This window comes from Rhincodon typus, chromosome 11 (genome assembly GCF_021869965.1).
Source record: "Rhincodon typus isolate 14 chromosome 11, sRhiTyp1.1, whole genome shotgun sequence".
Classification (NCBI taxonomy): domain Eukaryota; kingdom Metazoa; phylum Chordata; class Chondrichthyes; order Orectolobiformes; family Rhincodontidae; genus Rhincodon; species Rhincodon typus.
Window position 1 is genome coordinate 66739952 of NC_063342.1, and position 15787 is coordinate 66755738.

Below are 15787 nucleotides of genomic sequence, written 5' to 3' on the forward strand. Positions count from 1 at the left end.
GTTGTATTTAATTTTGTTCAGCCACTCCTTTGAGTTGGGAAGCTTAAAGAGGCAATTTATTTTAGAGTCGTGGTTGATTTGATTGGTTTATCAAATATATCCAAAGTAGCAGTGCAAATAAAGATCCAGATTTGGATCCTTGGTTTAACTGATCTCTGCTCAGGAAACTGTAGTGATTGTTTGGAGTCCATTGGAGTGGTAGTTTGGACTTGGATTCCCACCCCCCACAACATTGGAATGGACTACTCCTGCTCAAACATCAGTAATTATCTTGGTGAATTTATTGCCTGTTGCTTGTAAAATGTCCTTAAGAAGGACTGCAAAAGTGTAAGCTTCACCTTCCACCCCTTCCCCCACCCTGTGCTGCTGTAAGTGTCATGGGTGCTAAGTTGATGAGTTTTCCAGGTTTGACCTTGGTCTCTGATACTGGTTTTGGGTTGATTGGGCACAATGTTTTGCTTAAGTACAAGGGAGGCAATTGTTCAGCTGGGCCTCTGTTTTTATCCACCAGTGTGAAATGCCTCTGGGTCTGGCTAGGATAAGGTATGAAACTGCTGATGCCCCCTGTTAAAGCTGAGAACTGAAAAGGTAGCAGTTTTGATGTGTTCCTTTTAGTAGGCTGCTCTTCCAGAAGGGAAGTGAAGATGAAGATCTTTGTTCTCTTCCTCCCTCAGCAATTTAAAACAATGAATTTAACTAGTTAGAAATATGTCATTGTCTTTTAATCAATGTTTGGAAAAGCTCAGATCTGACATTGAGGCAGGCAATCCAGCCTTCTGCACAAGCAACTTTTGATCTTTAACTCCATTTTCCTTTACCCCTTCTCTCCTTTCCCAGTGTGGAAATTATTTGACCCAATGCTACATTTTGAAAAAATGTTAATTACTATTGGAGTTAAAACAATCAGTAAAGAGGTTCATTCAAATGGCACTATTACAAATTGTCCCAGCCTTGACTTGGTTACTGTATTGTGATAAGGAACCTAATTTTAACTCTAATCATTGTGCTCGGGTGTCAGTAATCAAAACATGCGCCCAGTGCCATAAATGATAAATAACTCATTGCTTAACAACATTGTTTAAATTCTTAGCTCTTGGAATCTTGAAGGCAGGGAAGCCTTGTTGTTTTCCCTCATTAGGAAAACATACTGTTTTTTTTTAAAATATGAAGTGATGGGTATAAAATGACAACTGAGAGAAATTTCTGTTAAAAATACATTTTCTTGTTAATCAGGTTGAACTGAGATGTCATGTAGTCTGCAGCACTTTGCTGCAGGTGGATAATGGCTATTAGGTGAGTTTTTTTTTTGAGAGGTACGTTTTTTTGAGCAAATAGGGCATACTTAGTTTGCCCTTGCAAGCCTGAGTTCATAATGTGGCCTCAGTGTGCCTCATGGTGTGAAAAATATTTCTTGCTGCATCTTTAAGTTCTCCATGAGTATCTACGTTCAGTTTCCCCTGTGTGCTAAATTGATTGAAAATTGACTTTAAACTGGTGAAGCACATTTTTCATAATCTCTGGTAGTTGTAAAATCTCCGGCTCATTTGAATGAATGCAAAGGATATTTTAAAATTTCAATCTTTCACTTCAGCTCATAGAGCTGATGTCTACATTTTATATAATCCTAGTATTTTCACAAAAGTTTTATCATTGAATGTTAAGGACATTATTAAACATTGTGCAGGAAAGAAGGAATACTAATTTACAACGTATAGATTCTTCTCCAGTAATTCTAAATGTATCCCTGGGTTTGCCAATGCACTAAGACAGCAAATTATTTTGTCTTATACAAGTCGTTCTCCTATAATGTGGTAGTCGCATTATTGCGTGACCTTGCGCTGTAGGGAAATCTCTATACTTGTACAACAGAAAGTTTGCGTTATCCAAACAGTGTCCACTATTCATGAATCACGTTACAACCAATTCGTTTTAATGAAAACACTGGTTATAGCAGAACGACCTGCATATATGTCATTAATGTAAAATCAATTTTTAGTTATGCATGTCACTTTTCACTGCTTTATGGATTCTTCAAAGTATTTTACTAATCTGACATTTCTCCAGTATATATTGCTGTACATAATGCAAGTAATAGCCCACAATTTACATAAACCAGAATTTCATAACTTGTCCGGAAGTGTTATGGTTGACCTAACTGGTTTAAATCTAAGACTTCCAAATGAATTTTTGAATCCCACTTTTCAATTGAATCATACCGTTGTTGGACAAAACGTATTTATAGCTTCACACTCTGCCTGGCAAAAGCACTGAAATCTTCACCTTGAATTCAGGCGGCCTCTGTTAATAGAATGCTCCAGCAGTAATTTGAACTCTGTCATGACGTGATATGATAGTGATGTTTTGCAGTGCTGGTGTTCTATCATACATAATTCGCTGCACAGTGTAATATCTCTGACAATGAGAATGTTAGAATCAAAATATATTTCTTACAGTTTAAATGTCCAAATGCTGTGATTGCCATGTTTGAGAAAAGAAATGAGAAGGCCATTCAGCCTCCGAAGCCTGCCCCACCACTCAATAAGACCATGGCTGAACTATTCCAGGCTTCGACTCTTCTTATGATAACTCGGAATAGCTGTCAACCCCCTATTATTTCAAAAATCTACCTACCTACCTCTAATACTTTGATATAGCCTCCACAACTCTGAGATAGAGAATTCCAACATTCACTATCCTTGAGGAGAAAAAAAATTGCTTCGCATCTCAGTTTTAAATGAGTATTCCCTATATTCTGTAACATCCACCAGTTTGAGATTCTCTCAGTAGTGGGAACAATTTCTCAACATCTACCTTGCTAAGCCCCCTCTAATCTTGTATTTTTCAATTAGGTAACGTAACATTCTTCTAAACTAATGAATAAAGCCTAGTCTGGTCAACTATTCTTGTAAGTTGACCCCTTGGTCAACGAATCTGTCTAGTGAATCCCTAGAACTGACTTCAATGCCAATGTATCCCTTCAATACAAGAATGAATACTGTAGACCGTACTGCAGGTGCAGCCTCACCAACACCTGTACATTTGTCTCAAGACTTCTGTATTTCTAAACTCCAACCCCTAGCAATAGAGGCCAGAATTCCATTTGCTGCCTTACTTGCTTTCTACGTGAGCATACTAAGCGTTACTTGAATAAGAACATTCTCCTTGCACTACATTTTTTTGGACTCAGGCTATTATTTAAATACCCTTTCTTTTGATTCTTTATACCAAAGTGCATGACCTTACATTTTACATTGAACTCTATTTGTCAATTTCTTGCCCACTTGCTCAACCTGTCTATAACCCCTAGTAGATTCCTCATGTCCTCATTAAAGCATTCCTACCAAACTATTTTTGTATCTTCAGCAAATTCAGGTACAGTATTCTCCGCCCCTATCTCCAAGTCATTAATGTAGCTAGCAAATAATTGAAGCCGTAGGACTGATCCTGGCATTCCACGAGCTAAGTTTTTCTGACTTGGAACGACTCATTAATTATGATTCTGTCTTTTGTGTCTTAACCAATCCTCAAACCATGCCAATATATTGTCTCCAATATCACAAGCTCCGATCTTGTGCAATAAACTTTTATGTGGCACCTTATTGAATGCTGCTAGAAATCAATTGGATTACATCGACTGTTTCCCCTTTGCTATGAAACATGATTCCCCTTCACAAAACCATGTTTCCTCTGCATTAAGCTCTGTGGACTGTCCTGCTATTTCTTCCTTAATAATGGACTCGAGCATTTTCCCAATGACAGATGCTCTCTACTTTCCTATGTAGTGTCTCCATCCCTGGAAAGGGTGTCATATCAGCAGTTTTTGAATCCACTGAAACCATCCCAAAATCTGGTGAGTTCTGGACTATCTTGACCAATGCTTCCACTTCCTTTAAAACTCTTAGTCCCGTTAGTTTCTGAAATATTTTGTCTCTTGATAGAGACAGTTGCAAGGTCTTTACTCCCATCTTTGGGATGTTTGTTTTATCCTCTCCCGTGAAAACTGATGCAGAATGTTGGTTTAAATTTTATGCCACTTCCCTGTGATTAAATTCATAGTTGCACTGCCCAAGGTTTCCACTTGTTTTAGCTACTTTCTTTTTGTATACCTGTAGAAGCTTTTGCTGTCGATTCTTGTATTTCTCACCAATTTGCTTTATCAATTTTCTCCCTCATTAGCTTTTTAGCCATCAGCTGCTGGTTCCTAAAGAAAAATATAATGGCCAGTTGCTAGTTTTAGCTGTTTTGTATGTCTTTCCTTCGATTGGAGACTTTCCTTGACCATCTTTGTTAACCACAGTTTGCCCTTCTCATTCCATCCTTATTTTTAACTGTAATAAATTTTTGCTGAGCATTCTGAGATTTATGTTTAAATGCCTGATGAGGAATTACCTTGGTTAGATGTTCTGTATAAATCCTGTCCGTAAATGATGTCTCTACTCAGAGTATTTTGTCATCCATGATATTTTCCTTTAGTTTCAGCCCTCCACAGGATTTCCTTCAGGATCCCAAGTTTGTTTTTCAGTTAAGCTCACCATTGCATGGCACCAAACCTACCCCAACAAATGGAACAAGTCATCTTTGAAATTTAGTATTTTTATAATCTCAAAGGCAATAAAGTACAGCAATTTTTTAAATCACAAAATGCACCATACATATGGCAAAAATGTCCAAAATTGTCCCTATGACAAAACTGATTTCTTGAATTCCTCTTCCTGAAATTTTTGTGGTGTTGAACTTCTGTAGGATGCTTATTCTTTCTGAGAAGTGAGTTGATCGCTGTTCTTGAGAAATTTTGGCAGCTTGTATCTTTTTATTCCTAATCAACCTGTTCAGAGATGTTACTACACACTTGTGGAACTTAAACCTGGATTTCATGACCCCAGAGGGACACTACCACTGTGCCACAAGGGGGCCCTATTCTCCCATGTTTTTTCAAACTTCATTTTTTTTAATGTTCCATCCTGTTAAAGCACTGTTTTTCTTATCCCAATTCTGCCTTGAAGTTTGGGAGTTATTTGGAATAATAATTGGGTGGGTCAAATCAGGAAGAAATAAATTTGTTTGTCTGGCAATGAACGTGTTGTGAAATGCCTGGTTATATTTGTGTTTTACATTTTAAAAGTTTTTCACAACACCTATGATTCTTGTCCCCTGAAGGAACAGGCTGGAAGGACTACATGACTTTCTGATCCCTGGTTTGATTTTTTTTTGTGAATTAAGCTGAGATAGGAACTACCTCTGTTAGTTTTCACTGCTTTCTGAATCTTGTCCAGAAGGCTGTTAACAGTTTAGTTAGATAGGTGATAGGTTATTTGCCCACCACGGAGAGGAAGAAAGATTTTCATAGCTGAGTCCAAGGTTGGCTTAATTAAATGGCCTGCAAACATTCACCCAGTAATAATTGAAAGTAGGTTTTGGTCTTGTCTCTTCTTTCTTTACCTGTTTTCCCCCACCCTGAGTTGGCAGTGGAGAGTTCAATGCTAAATCTGACATTGTTACTATTACAGTGTTGGGATTGGTCAATGCTGTCCAAACCAAGAATCAAATCAACCAGAGGCCATTTCTGTAACACACGAATATATCATGCATTTTCACATTAAGTCATGGGAGGAGCTAGTAATTCAAAGCTGTTTTACTGCTTTAAAACACAGGTTCCAGTCATTAAGGCATTCTTGACTTAATGTATTTGGAAATGTATGAGTCTGTGATCCCAAATATCATGTTGATTTAAGTTGTTAGAAACTACTTCTAAGTAGAACATTTCACATACATTGCAACACCTGAAGTATAGTTAAGCTGTGTAGACTGATGCAGTTGCCAAGTTGTCATTACTGAATTAATGTTCATTCTGGAGAAGGGTCACTGACCCGAAACATTAACTCTGCTTTGCCTCCACAGATGCTGCCAGACCTGCTGAGTTTTTGCAGCAATTTGTGATTTTGTTAGTGATTTACTGTGTTGTGTGTGGTGGGTGAGGGCAACATGTTGGCTGTGACAACTGAGACAGCCTAGAAATTTAAACTAGAAAAATGTGCTTTTGTCCCAATCCTATGATGTTTATCCTCCGAGACCCTTCCTACGTAGTTACTTCCGTTCTTAGATTCCTTTGTCCCTCATGCAGTTGATTAGTTTCATCTTCCAAGTTATTTGCTGTAACTACTGCTTAAAACAGTTATTACCTTTGAGCCACACTGAGGGAAGATGTTCAGAATATTGCTTAGAATATGGATGGTTATACTTACTTCAAATTGAAGTACATAACCAATTGTGTCTTACAAGTATAGATGTTGGAGCACCAACTATTCACAGTTAATATCTGGATAATGCAATAGAACCATATCAAATTGAATAATGAGATGAAGGTTCAAGACATAGAAATAGTGTAGACACAGGCACAACTTTCAAGGAAACAATGGTGAATTAGTTGGGCACAATGGCAAATTGACCTCTGCACTTAAACGTGAGGTCATTTATTTTAGACCATAGAAGTGTGAATTTTCAGGTGTTGAAAGATTATCAACAGTGGAGATTTAGGGTTTGTTTGTGCAAATCACTAAAATTAATCAGCTTGAAAAACATTAAAAATATGTAGTGATGGACTTTATAAATCAAAGGTTAGAATATGTAAGATACAAATTGAAGCGAGATAGGTGCAAATAAGTGTGAATATATTTTGCTGCAGCTTTGCAAAGCTGAACTGATAAAACATGGACACAACACCTTACCTATGACCTTGGTTGGAGTGCCATGTAGATTCCCATAAATGCTATCAGGGTGCCAAGTGTTAGATTATGAGCAGAAGTTGCTTGAATGAGACTGTATTCCCTGGAATACAGAAAGGCAAGAGGATTTTTTTGAGATCTATTAAAAACAAAAATTATTTGGTCAATTAACAACCTTTTCACTGGTGTGAAGTCTAGGACGTCAAACGTCATAACTTAAAATTTGAGTCTGATCTACAGAAGCAGGGAAATGCTTATTCACTCAAAAGTGTGGAAGTCATACTCACAAATACGAATAGATGCTAAAGTGGGTATATGGATTTAGAAGAGACATGTTCCTACGACCATATCAGGGCAACAGGGTGGGCAATAAATACTGGCTTGCCAATGATGCCCATGTCCTGTGTGATTTAAAATAAGTGAAAATTTTCATGCCCTTCAGTTGTCTCAAAGCTTTTGAAATGTATCCATTGCTGTAATACGGGTACACGAGAATATCAATTTTATGCACCCCCTGGTTCCACAAGCAGCAATAATGTCATTGCCAGATAATTGGTTTTAGTGATGTTTTAGTGAGCTAGCTATTGGTCAGGACACCAAGGCGAGTTCCAGTGCTTTTAAACAATGTAACCATGCCAGGGGATCTTTTAAACTGGTCCTAGACATAGCCTTAATTTAATGTCTCGTAGGAAATGTGACACTATGGAAGAATGATTTAAGACTTAATTTAGAAAGTAAATAGCAAAATGGGAATGCAGCACAGATGCCTCAAACCTTAGCAAGTTTTAAGTCTAACATCCAGAATATCAACACAGTAAATGGGACAAAAATCATTTTTCTGTTTAATTTCCCAAATCTTTTTAATTAACTTACAGACCCCACCCCACATCTCCCACTATTGCTGAATGGTCAGATGACCTGTCTATCAATTCTGACATATTCTCAGCTGGCTGCTGGGATGCATGCAGCTGATGTTTGTTTTTTGTCCTGCAGAGAAGCAGAGTGATTCTGCAAGAGCCCAGCTGAGGTCAGCAGTTTGCTGTGTGGAAAACTTTGCAAACATGCTCCCTCCTCAGAGTAGTGTGTTGGGAAATTAATGTGCTACATACTGATTCACTGGCATAAAATTGTAAGCATAATTCTCTACTGTGTGGGTTGCATCCTTGCTTGCTCTGTTTAATTTTCAGCAGAAGGGTACTGTATAATATCAAATTGACCTTACTGTATAGAAACCTGAGGCCATTAAAGAATAAATTTAATGCAACATTTTGTTTACTGAAGCACAAAATATATTGGTTGACTGAATAGCTGGAATGACAAGTTGCATTCAGTCTTTGCTTAGTGAGTTAAGTATAGAATTGCTTGATTTAGGAATTAGATGTCTGGAAAGGATCTTGTGCCATCAATAGGTTGTCATGTTGCGACTTTGTTGAAAACATTGTTTCTTTAAAACAAGACTGCAGAAGATGATTGTAGGTCAGACACCAGGCGTTTTGAGAGCTACTACTTGGAAGCAAAGGAGGCTTTGAAGCTTTACTGCCAAGATTTGTGTTGAATTATTCTTGGTTGGTTTGTACCTTTAATGAAATATTAATTGAGCGTTGCATTCCTGATTTAGTTTATAAGTGATGTCTGCTGCAGTATCTAAGCCACCGAGCATGCTCAGTAAGTGAATAACGTTAACACGAATGGCATTCAGCATGGAAGGTGATGATTAAATGATTATTCACCATGCTGAGAAGTCCAATCGACCAAGAGGTCTGTCAGATAAGGACTTCCTGCTGTTTTGTGTGCTTCATTAAACCTAATCCAAGGAAACAGACTGAGTTGCTAAATTAGTGATGCAAAAAAATTCACATTAGTCCCTCGAAGGTGCATGTGGGTCTCTGGTTACCTATCTTAGGCTGTTTTCTCTGGATGCTGGGGTTAGATATGAAGTCTGTAGCTTAGACTGTTCCGTGTTTGGCTTCATATGGCTGGTGAACAGCTTGGGAATGCAGCAATTACTTTGCCCTATTTCAGCAACTTCCAAAAAGAGGTCCGAGGACTGAACTATTTGAGTCAAGCCTCACTTGTAATCATTTTCTCGGTAGAGTTTTAAGTGTGTAACAAAAGTGGGATTCAATTTTTCTTCAATAATATCAATAACCTTTTATGATTGGAGGAGATTAAGGAGACTTACATGAGTGAAAAGAAGAGGTGTGGAATTGGGAGAATGAGAGCAGAGTCACATCGAATGGTGAAACACACTGCTCTGATGCTTGCATGCACCTCATGACTCATCCAACTCTGTCATGCAGCTCCTTTGCAGTAAATGCACAAGTGGTTTTCTCCACTAACAGGATGCTGCTGTCAAGTCAAAACTACAAATTTTGTGGTTTCTAAAATGTAATGTGATACAAGTTTCAGTGCATGTGTGATGCAGAAATGTAGGCTGTACGCCCTATTTCCTAATGACTGGCACATCTTCTCAAACACATCTATCTAATTGACCATCCTCGACCAGATCACCTGCATGGATGGGAATAATTAAAATAAGGCCTTGGAGAAATATTGGAAAGCTTTGCAAGCATAGATTAAAATGTTACCCTATATTCTGGCTTGGAGCTTGCAGTCTTATGGCAAATTGCCACCTCCTTCATTAAGGTGAATGTAGTCCCCATCTGATTTGTTAAAGCATTAGACCATTTTGCCAAGGAACGTTTGAGCACAGAGACAAATTAGCACTTTTCAACTTCCTCATTAAGCCAGTGACAACACCAGGGAATAGGAACTGGCTGTTGTCTATAACTAATGGTGATCCAAAGACGTGTTCTATGATCTTCATTTTAAATCAAAGCTTGTGGTTTCACAGTTTATCAGACAACTTAACAGTGAACCAGCTTGGGAAATGTAACCAAAACTTGGTCAATGAGTGTAGTAAAGATTTCCAGGTTAGTGAAGTGAATTCCAGAGCTTAGGACTTGGACAACTTAAAAACAACTGCCAGTGGTGGAGTGAAGGAGGGTTAAAGGAAGAGTTCTAAGTTGAGGGGCTGGAGGAGGTTATACAGCTAGATAAGGCAAGGCCTTGAGTTTCTGACACGGATGGAAATTATAATTTTGAGCTATTTCTGGATAGGAATATAATTGGATCAGGAAAAGGTGCTGTATGAACAGTATTTGGGCTCAGGATGTAGACAGCTGTGATCAGAAGCTCACAGGATAGAAGACGTGCTGACAAGTTGGAGTAGTTGAGTTGGGAGGAAGTAAGCTTCAAGAGGATTATGGTAGGAGACCGTCGGAGCCAAGGACAGAGGATGGGTAAGATGACGAAGGTGATCATCAAAAGTTGGAAACTGAGCTCAGTGTCAAATAGAGTTATGACTGGTGGTAGAATGTTGCAGTGGCTGGTATCATGGCGAGGAACTGTGTGTGGGTAGGGTCAAAGTCCTGGCTTTAATCTTCAGTGTTTAATTGGAGTAAGTTCCTGTTTGTTACAACACTAGGTATTAAGAATCATAACAAATCGAGGGTGGTGGTGGTGAGTGTGAGGTGTGGCTGGATGTCATCAGTGCAGTTGTGGACTCCGATGTGATTGCATGACGTCATTATCCAGAATTTTTAAGAACAGTTTAAGGATATGATTTGGGACATTTAGGACTGAGATGAAAAATTTCTTCACCCAGGGAGTGATGAGCTGGTGGAATTCTTTGCCACAGAAAGCGCGAGGCCAAAACTTAGAATGTTTTCAAGAAGGAATTAGATATAGTTCTTGGAGCTAAAGGGATCAAAGATATGGGGCAAAATCAGGAAGGGTACTGAGTTGGATGATCAGCCATGATGGTATTGAATGATGGAGCAAGGTCGATGGGCAAATTGGCCTACTCCTGCTCCTGTTTTCTATGTTTGTATGTTGCCTATAGGTGAGAAATTAGACTGGGAATGTGGAAACCCTTTTAAGAGCCTTGATCCTCCAGTTCAATTTGTCAATCCTAAAAGTAGGGTAACATTCATCACTTAATCTGCTAGTAGTATTCCCCATTATCCTGATAAGATATGCCAGAACCGGGCTTAGCTGCAGTGCTTTGTGCCATGACCTGGAATTCCTGGGCATTACAATGTGTCTCCAGGCTTTGGTGCATAGTGTGTGGCTGGAGGTGCTTGCTCGGATCCTACCTCAACAATTGCCACCTCCACACTTGCTGTAGTAACACTGATTAGCAGACTGCTCCTTGTCCCTAAATGTTTGAAACGAGATATCCATGCAGAACGCTAGAATGAAAGGTCAGGTTGCCTATCAGGACACAAGCAAGGAAGAGCTTGTTGATACAACCCTGAAAGGTAAAATGGACATGGAAGCTTTGGGTGACTTCCTTTCGGGATTATGAAGAGAAATAAATGAGTCAAAGTGTATCGCTATTAATCCTCTAAAGCATCGTGAATGTGGGCATAGTACTGGAAGCTTGGTGAATACTAACCACTTTTTAGTGTTGATTTAATATTCAACAGTGGTTCTTTTCATTAGATTTGAACAGGAGGAGCTGCAGGGACTATGGAGTAGGAGTAGCTGAGTGGATCTAATTGGATAACTCAAGGTTGGGGAAAAAAGCTGGGTTGAAAGGTCTTGTCAACTGTGTGGTTCCATATATTGACCTTGCAGAAAGTAGTCATACCTGAGGTGACCGATCCTTTGAGGTCAAAGGTGATGAAAATCATGAAGGAAAGTGTCTAAATAGAGAATGATTCTTCTGTCAAGAAAAGACCAGAATACATGGGGCAACTTTAGAAATAAGTAGTAGAGATCCTAAAATGATAGGTGGTTGTGAATATTTTGAATGAGCTGCTGCAGCAGACCACAGAGGAAACATCACTTGATATGGGGAGATTATTACTTGTGGAATGATGGTGTCAGTTCATTGAGGGGGAGTGGAAATTTTGATTTAGAAGCTATCATGACCAATGAAATAATAAAGCATATTCACTGAACCTAAAACCTCCTGTTCTAGATTTTCTCTGATCAAAAGATAACTGCCCTCCCCCCTTCCTCCCAGCCTTCTACAAATTCATATTATGGGGTATTAATATCTTCTGTGGTAGTCAAATTTGATGGCTGGGTTTCTGTCTGGGCACTCAATGCTATATGCTCAATTCATTCATTTAGTGGAGTAGCCTACGCAAGTCAGTGATTTGTTTAAAAAGTAAAAATCTTTAGGTATTCTGATTTAAATGCTTAGTTGTGTGAGTGCCTGTGCATGTTTTGGTGATTATTCGTATTTTGAAGGACAGTGTGTGTCTGCTTTCTTCTGTTTATTTTCCTTCTATAGTCAATCCATTGTTGTTTTCTTGCTGTCAGGCTTCTGGCATGGATGCCACTTGCCATTCTAAACTCCCTGTGCTGATTGATCTACCCCTGATCAGGGTATGCCTGTTGCTCTGACAGTGCATCCAATGCAGTTGGAGTACAGACTGGTGTTTGAGCATGCAACATTGCTGCACCACGGGAGCACTAGCCTCTGCACAAGCAGCTTAATTTAGACATGGTGCAGCTGTTAGGAAAATAGGAACAGGTGTAAGCCACATAGCCTGTTAAACCTGGCCTGTTTTTCATATGATCATGGCTGATCAAACATTTCAATGCTTTTTAGTTGCACTGGTAATCAGAAATCTATTCACCTCGACTGTAAGCATACTCTGTCTGAGCCTCCACAGCGATCTGTAGTAGAGAATTCCGAAGGTTCACAATCCTCTTGAACCCAGTTCACTTATAATGCTGAATCTTGAAGTAAAATTTCTTACGACTGAAAGTTGCAGGGGAGTGTTTAACATAAAATAATTTCTTCCTTTATAACCTTTTTGTTTATTTGCCATGAATTTGTCTTTTCCTATTTTTCTTTCATGGGGAACGTGGAGCAAAGACTTTGCATGAGCCATTAATTTGATGATGCTGAGCTTTTGACCCCATATTTTCTCCATCACAGACGCTGCTGGCTTGATCACAGAATTTTGCCTGTCTGTACCCCTGATTTAGCTGTCCTTTAAGCATTGGTTATTGCCCATTCCAGCCACCAACTATCTACCCTCACTATAAGCTACGTTCATGCGAGCTCTGCTTCCCATATCCTGATTTGCACCATGTCTTTGACCCATCACCTTTGTGTTTTCTGATCAGTGTTGGTTCCCTGGTCTACCAGTGGCACTAAGTGAGGTACTGATTTCGAGAGCTAGTGCAGACATGGTAGGCTGAATGTCCTCCTTATGTACCGTATAAATTCTGTGATTTTTATCTGGCACCCCAGTGGGGAGAGATAATGTTTCAAGTCCACGACCTTACCAAACTGCTTTGTAAAGTTTGATTACCTGAATGTGGTGATTGTAGCGTGTGAGTCTACAACCCAGACCTTTCAGTCTGAGTGCTACCTCTCAAGTCACTGGGTCTGTCACGAGCTCTCTTGCATAGAAATCCTGCATTTTGCAGAATAAAATTTCATTTCTAGGAAAACGCACTGAAGCTGGAGGATAGCAGTTGAATGTAAACCAGTCAACATCTTCTGATGACTTATTGTTACTTATAGCACATAACAATTGATATCACAGTTGTTGAATGTTTTCACTGATCCTAAACATGGTGTAAATAATAGCTGGCTTGCACTCCGTATTAATAACGATATTGGTCAGCTAATTAGCAGCTTATGCCTTTTTTAAAGCTTTGAATTATTCAATGCTTCCCTTTGCTTTTCTTTAGGGGCGGAATCCTTTCTTTCTGGAACCATCAATTATTGTTACAATTACTGATGGAAACAAATTGACAAACAGTAGCGGGATACAGGATGAGGCAAGTGTTTTTGTCATGGTGTTCATCAATAGTTTTTTATTGACAGTTTTCCCTCATGATGCTTCTGTTGTCTCGGAATGATGTTTTTGAATGCATCAATGGCTGGAGCTATATATTAAATCCAATAAATTGAGTCAGTTTATGAACTTTCTGAATGTACATGCCCTATATTAGGTTTATATCACTTGCATTGACGTTTGCACATGTACGTCAGTTTGGACATTAAACATGCGTTGAAAAGTTACTGACTTTGTTAATTCAGATTAGAAGTAAATTTGATAATTATCTTGAGACCCTCACGCTGATGAGGATTCTCCTGTAGTATTTCAGTCGACTTAGTCACCAACATGCTCATTTCAAAACATTGAGTAAAATATGCTGAAAAAGAGTTTGTCATCTTGAGACCAGTCCTTCAGCCTTGTTAAAAGGAAGTCAAAAAATGGTTTTTCTTTGCCTGCTGTGGAGACTAAAATCCAAATCGTCTCTTTCCCTAACGTCTGTGAGTTAACTTTGTGACAGTATATGATTATGAAAATTCTGAATTTGGTTTGGATTAGCATTGCCAACATTTGATCAGTTTGCTCTAAAGATAGTGTTACAATGTGAAACATAATAACACGTGGACATGGCCCGAGTAATAGTTTATGCAACCTTGGACTGAGGTTGTAGACTTGCTCGCTGAGCCGGTGGGTTTGGTTGCAGACGTTTCGTCACCCTGCTAGGTAACATTGTCAGTGCGCCTCTAGTGAAGTATTGGTGTTCTGTCCCACTTGTTATTTTTATGCCTCGGTTTGCTGGGGTGCTGAGAAATAGAACTGGAACTAATGCCAACCACCCCAGCAACCCGAGGCATAAAAATAACAAGCGGCACAGAACACCAACGCTTCACTGGAGGCGCACTGAATGTTAGTTAGCAGGGTGGCGAACCATCTGCAACCTAACTTGGCAAACAAGTCTTCAACCTCGTCCACAACCCAAGCTACAAATCATCTCAAAATCTTTAAACCTTGAACAGTTCTTTTGGATAGTTTACTTGCATACAACAGCAAACTCCACCATAATGTAATTGATATGAAGTTAACTGCTGTGTGTGTACTGAAGGAACTGTCATTGTACAGCTGTAGGATTTCTTGAATCTAAATAAAACCAGGATGAGTGACTTCTCACACTAATCATATGAACAGCTTCAACCCTTTCACAAGCCTTTTTAAGTTCAAAACCCCATATGCATCAGCTATTTCCAACAATGATGTATATACACCTCTTGTTCTGCTGGTAAGGTGGTGCAGCTATCTCAGACTTTGTCCTTGTATGCTACTACCTGGTTTATTATAATTTCATATTTATGCAAAAACCACATTTTGTCCTCTCCCTGACCTGATGGGTTGCAATAATGAAACCGCTTGTTATGAAATTATGCTGAAAATTTACATATGCCTTGTATGCTTTTCTTAAAAAAAAGTAATGATTAAAAATTCCAGTGTGACCGTCCATTATAAATTATCAAAATGATCAAAATCAGTCTTTTCACTCACACTTTTTATTCTCTACGTGGGTGATGGACCAGTTTATTTACAATGCTGCTCATGACTGGTCGATTTAGCACAGGCAGGATTCTCTCTGCATGGCCTTGCATGTAAATGAAGTATATATTCTTAATTTGATTTTCAGCTTATTTTTAAACGATTGCTTATGAAGTCCCTTTGCATTGGGCACTTCAGTAATTAAAACAATCATTGAAAAGTTAACTGTTTATTGAGAAGTGGTGAAGTTTGTACATCAAAATTGGTAAAACATTGATATTTTCTTTATGCAATTCCAGCTCCACCTACCACTCAATTCTCCTTTGCCAGGAAGTGAATTAACCAAGGAGCCTTTTCGATGGGATCAGCGACTATTTTCCCTCGTCTTACGACTACCTGGATTGATGCCTCCTGAAGCAGAGCAGTTGGGTAGTGTGCCATCTGACGAATCTGCCATTACACCCATGTGTGAAGTAACTGGAGGTGAGGTGAATGCTGAATGCAATTGTTCATTTAAATAGACCATCTCTTTTTAAAGAACACTTTTCTTTCATTTTTTTACTAAAATTAGCCATCACAGAAAAGCTGACCCTTTGTTTTGTTTGTCAGCGCATCGTCGTGTTCTGTTGTGCTCCTGTCATTTGTACAGTGCCTCTGTCAGCCAACAAGTTGATGTTGGGGCAGAATTTAAGAACATTCAAAGACTGCGAGCTGTAAAGCAAACCAGAT

The 15787-nt window shown here is 39.0% G+C and overlaps 1 protein-coding gene across 6 annotated transcripts in view; it reads left to right on the top strand.

Annotated features, from left to right (window-relative positions):
* The window catches only part of LOC109911494 (integrator complex subunit 6), an 83205-nt gene that overhangs the window by 7183 nt on the left and 60235 nt on the right, over positions 1 to 15787 (top strand). For all 6 annotated transcript variants that reach the window (XR_007263218.1, XR_007263216.1, XR_007263217.1 and 3 more), the window contains exons 4-5: positions 13446 to 13535; positions 15358 to 15541. Coding sequence is in view for 3 of the 6 variants with exons in the window: in XM_020510812.2 (XP_020366401.1) it covers positions 13446 to 13535; positions 15358 to 15541 (274 nt within the window). In the remaining 3 variants the exon portion in view is untranslated. The remainder of the gene's footprint in view (positions 1 to 13445; positions 13536 to 15357; positions 15542 to 15787) is intronic.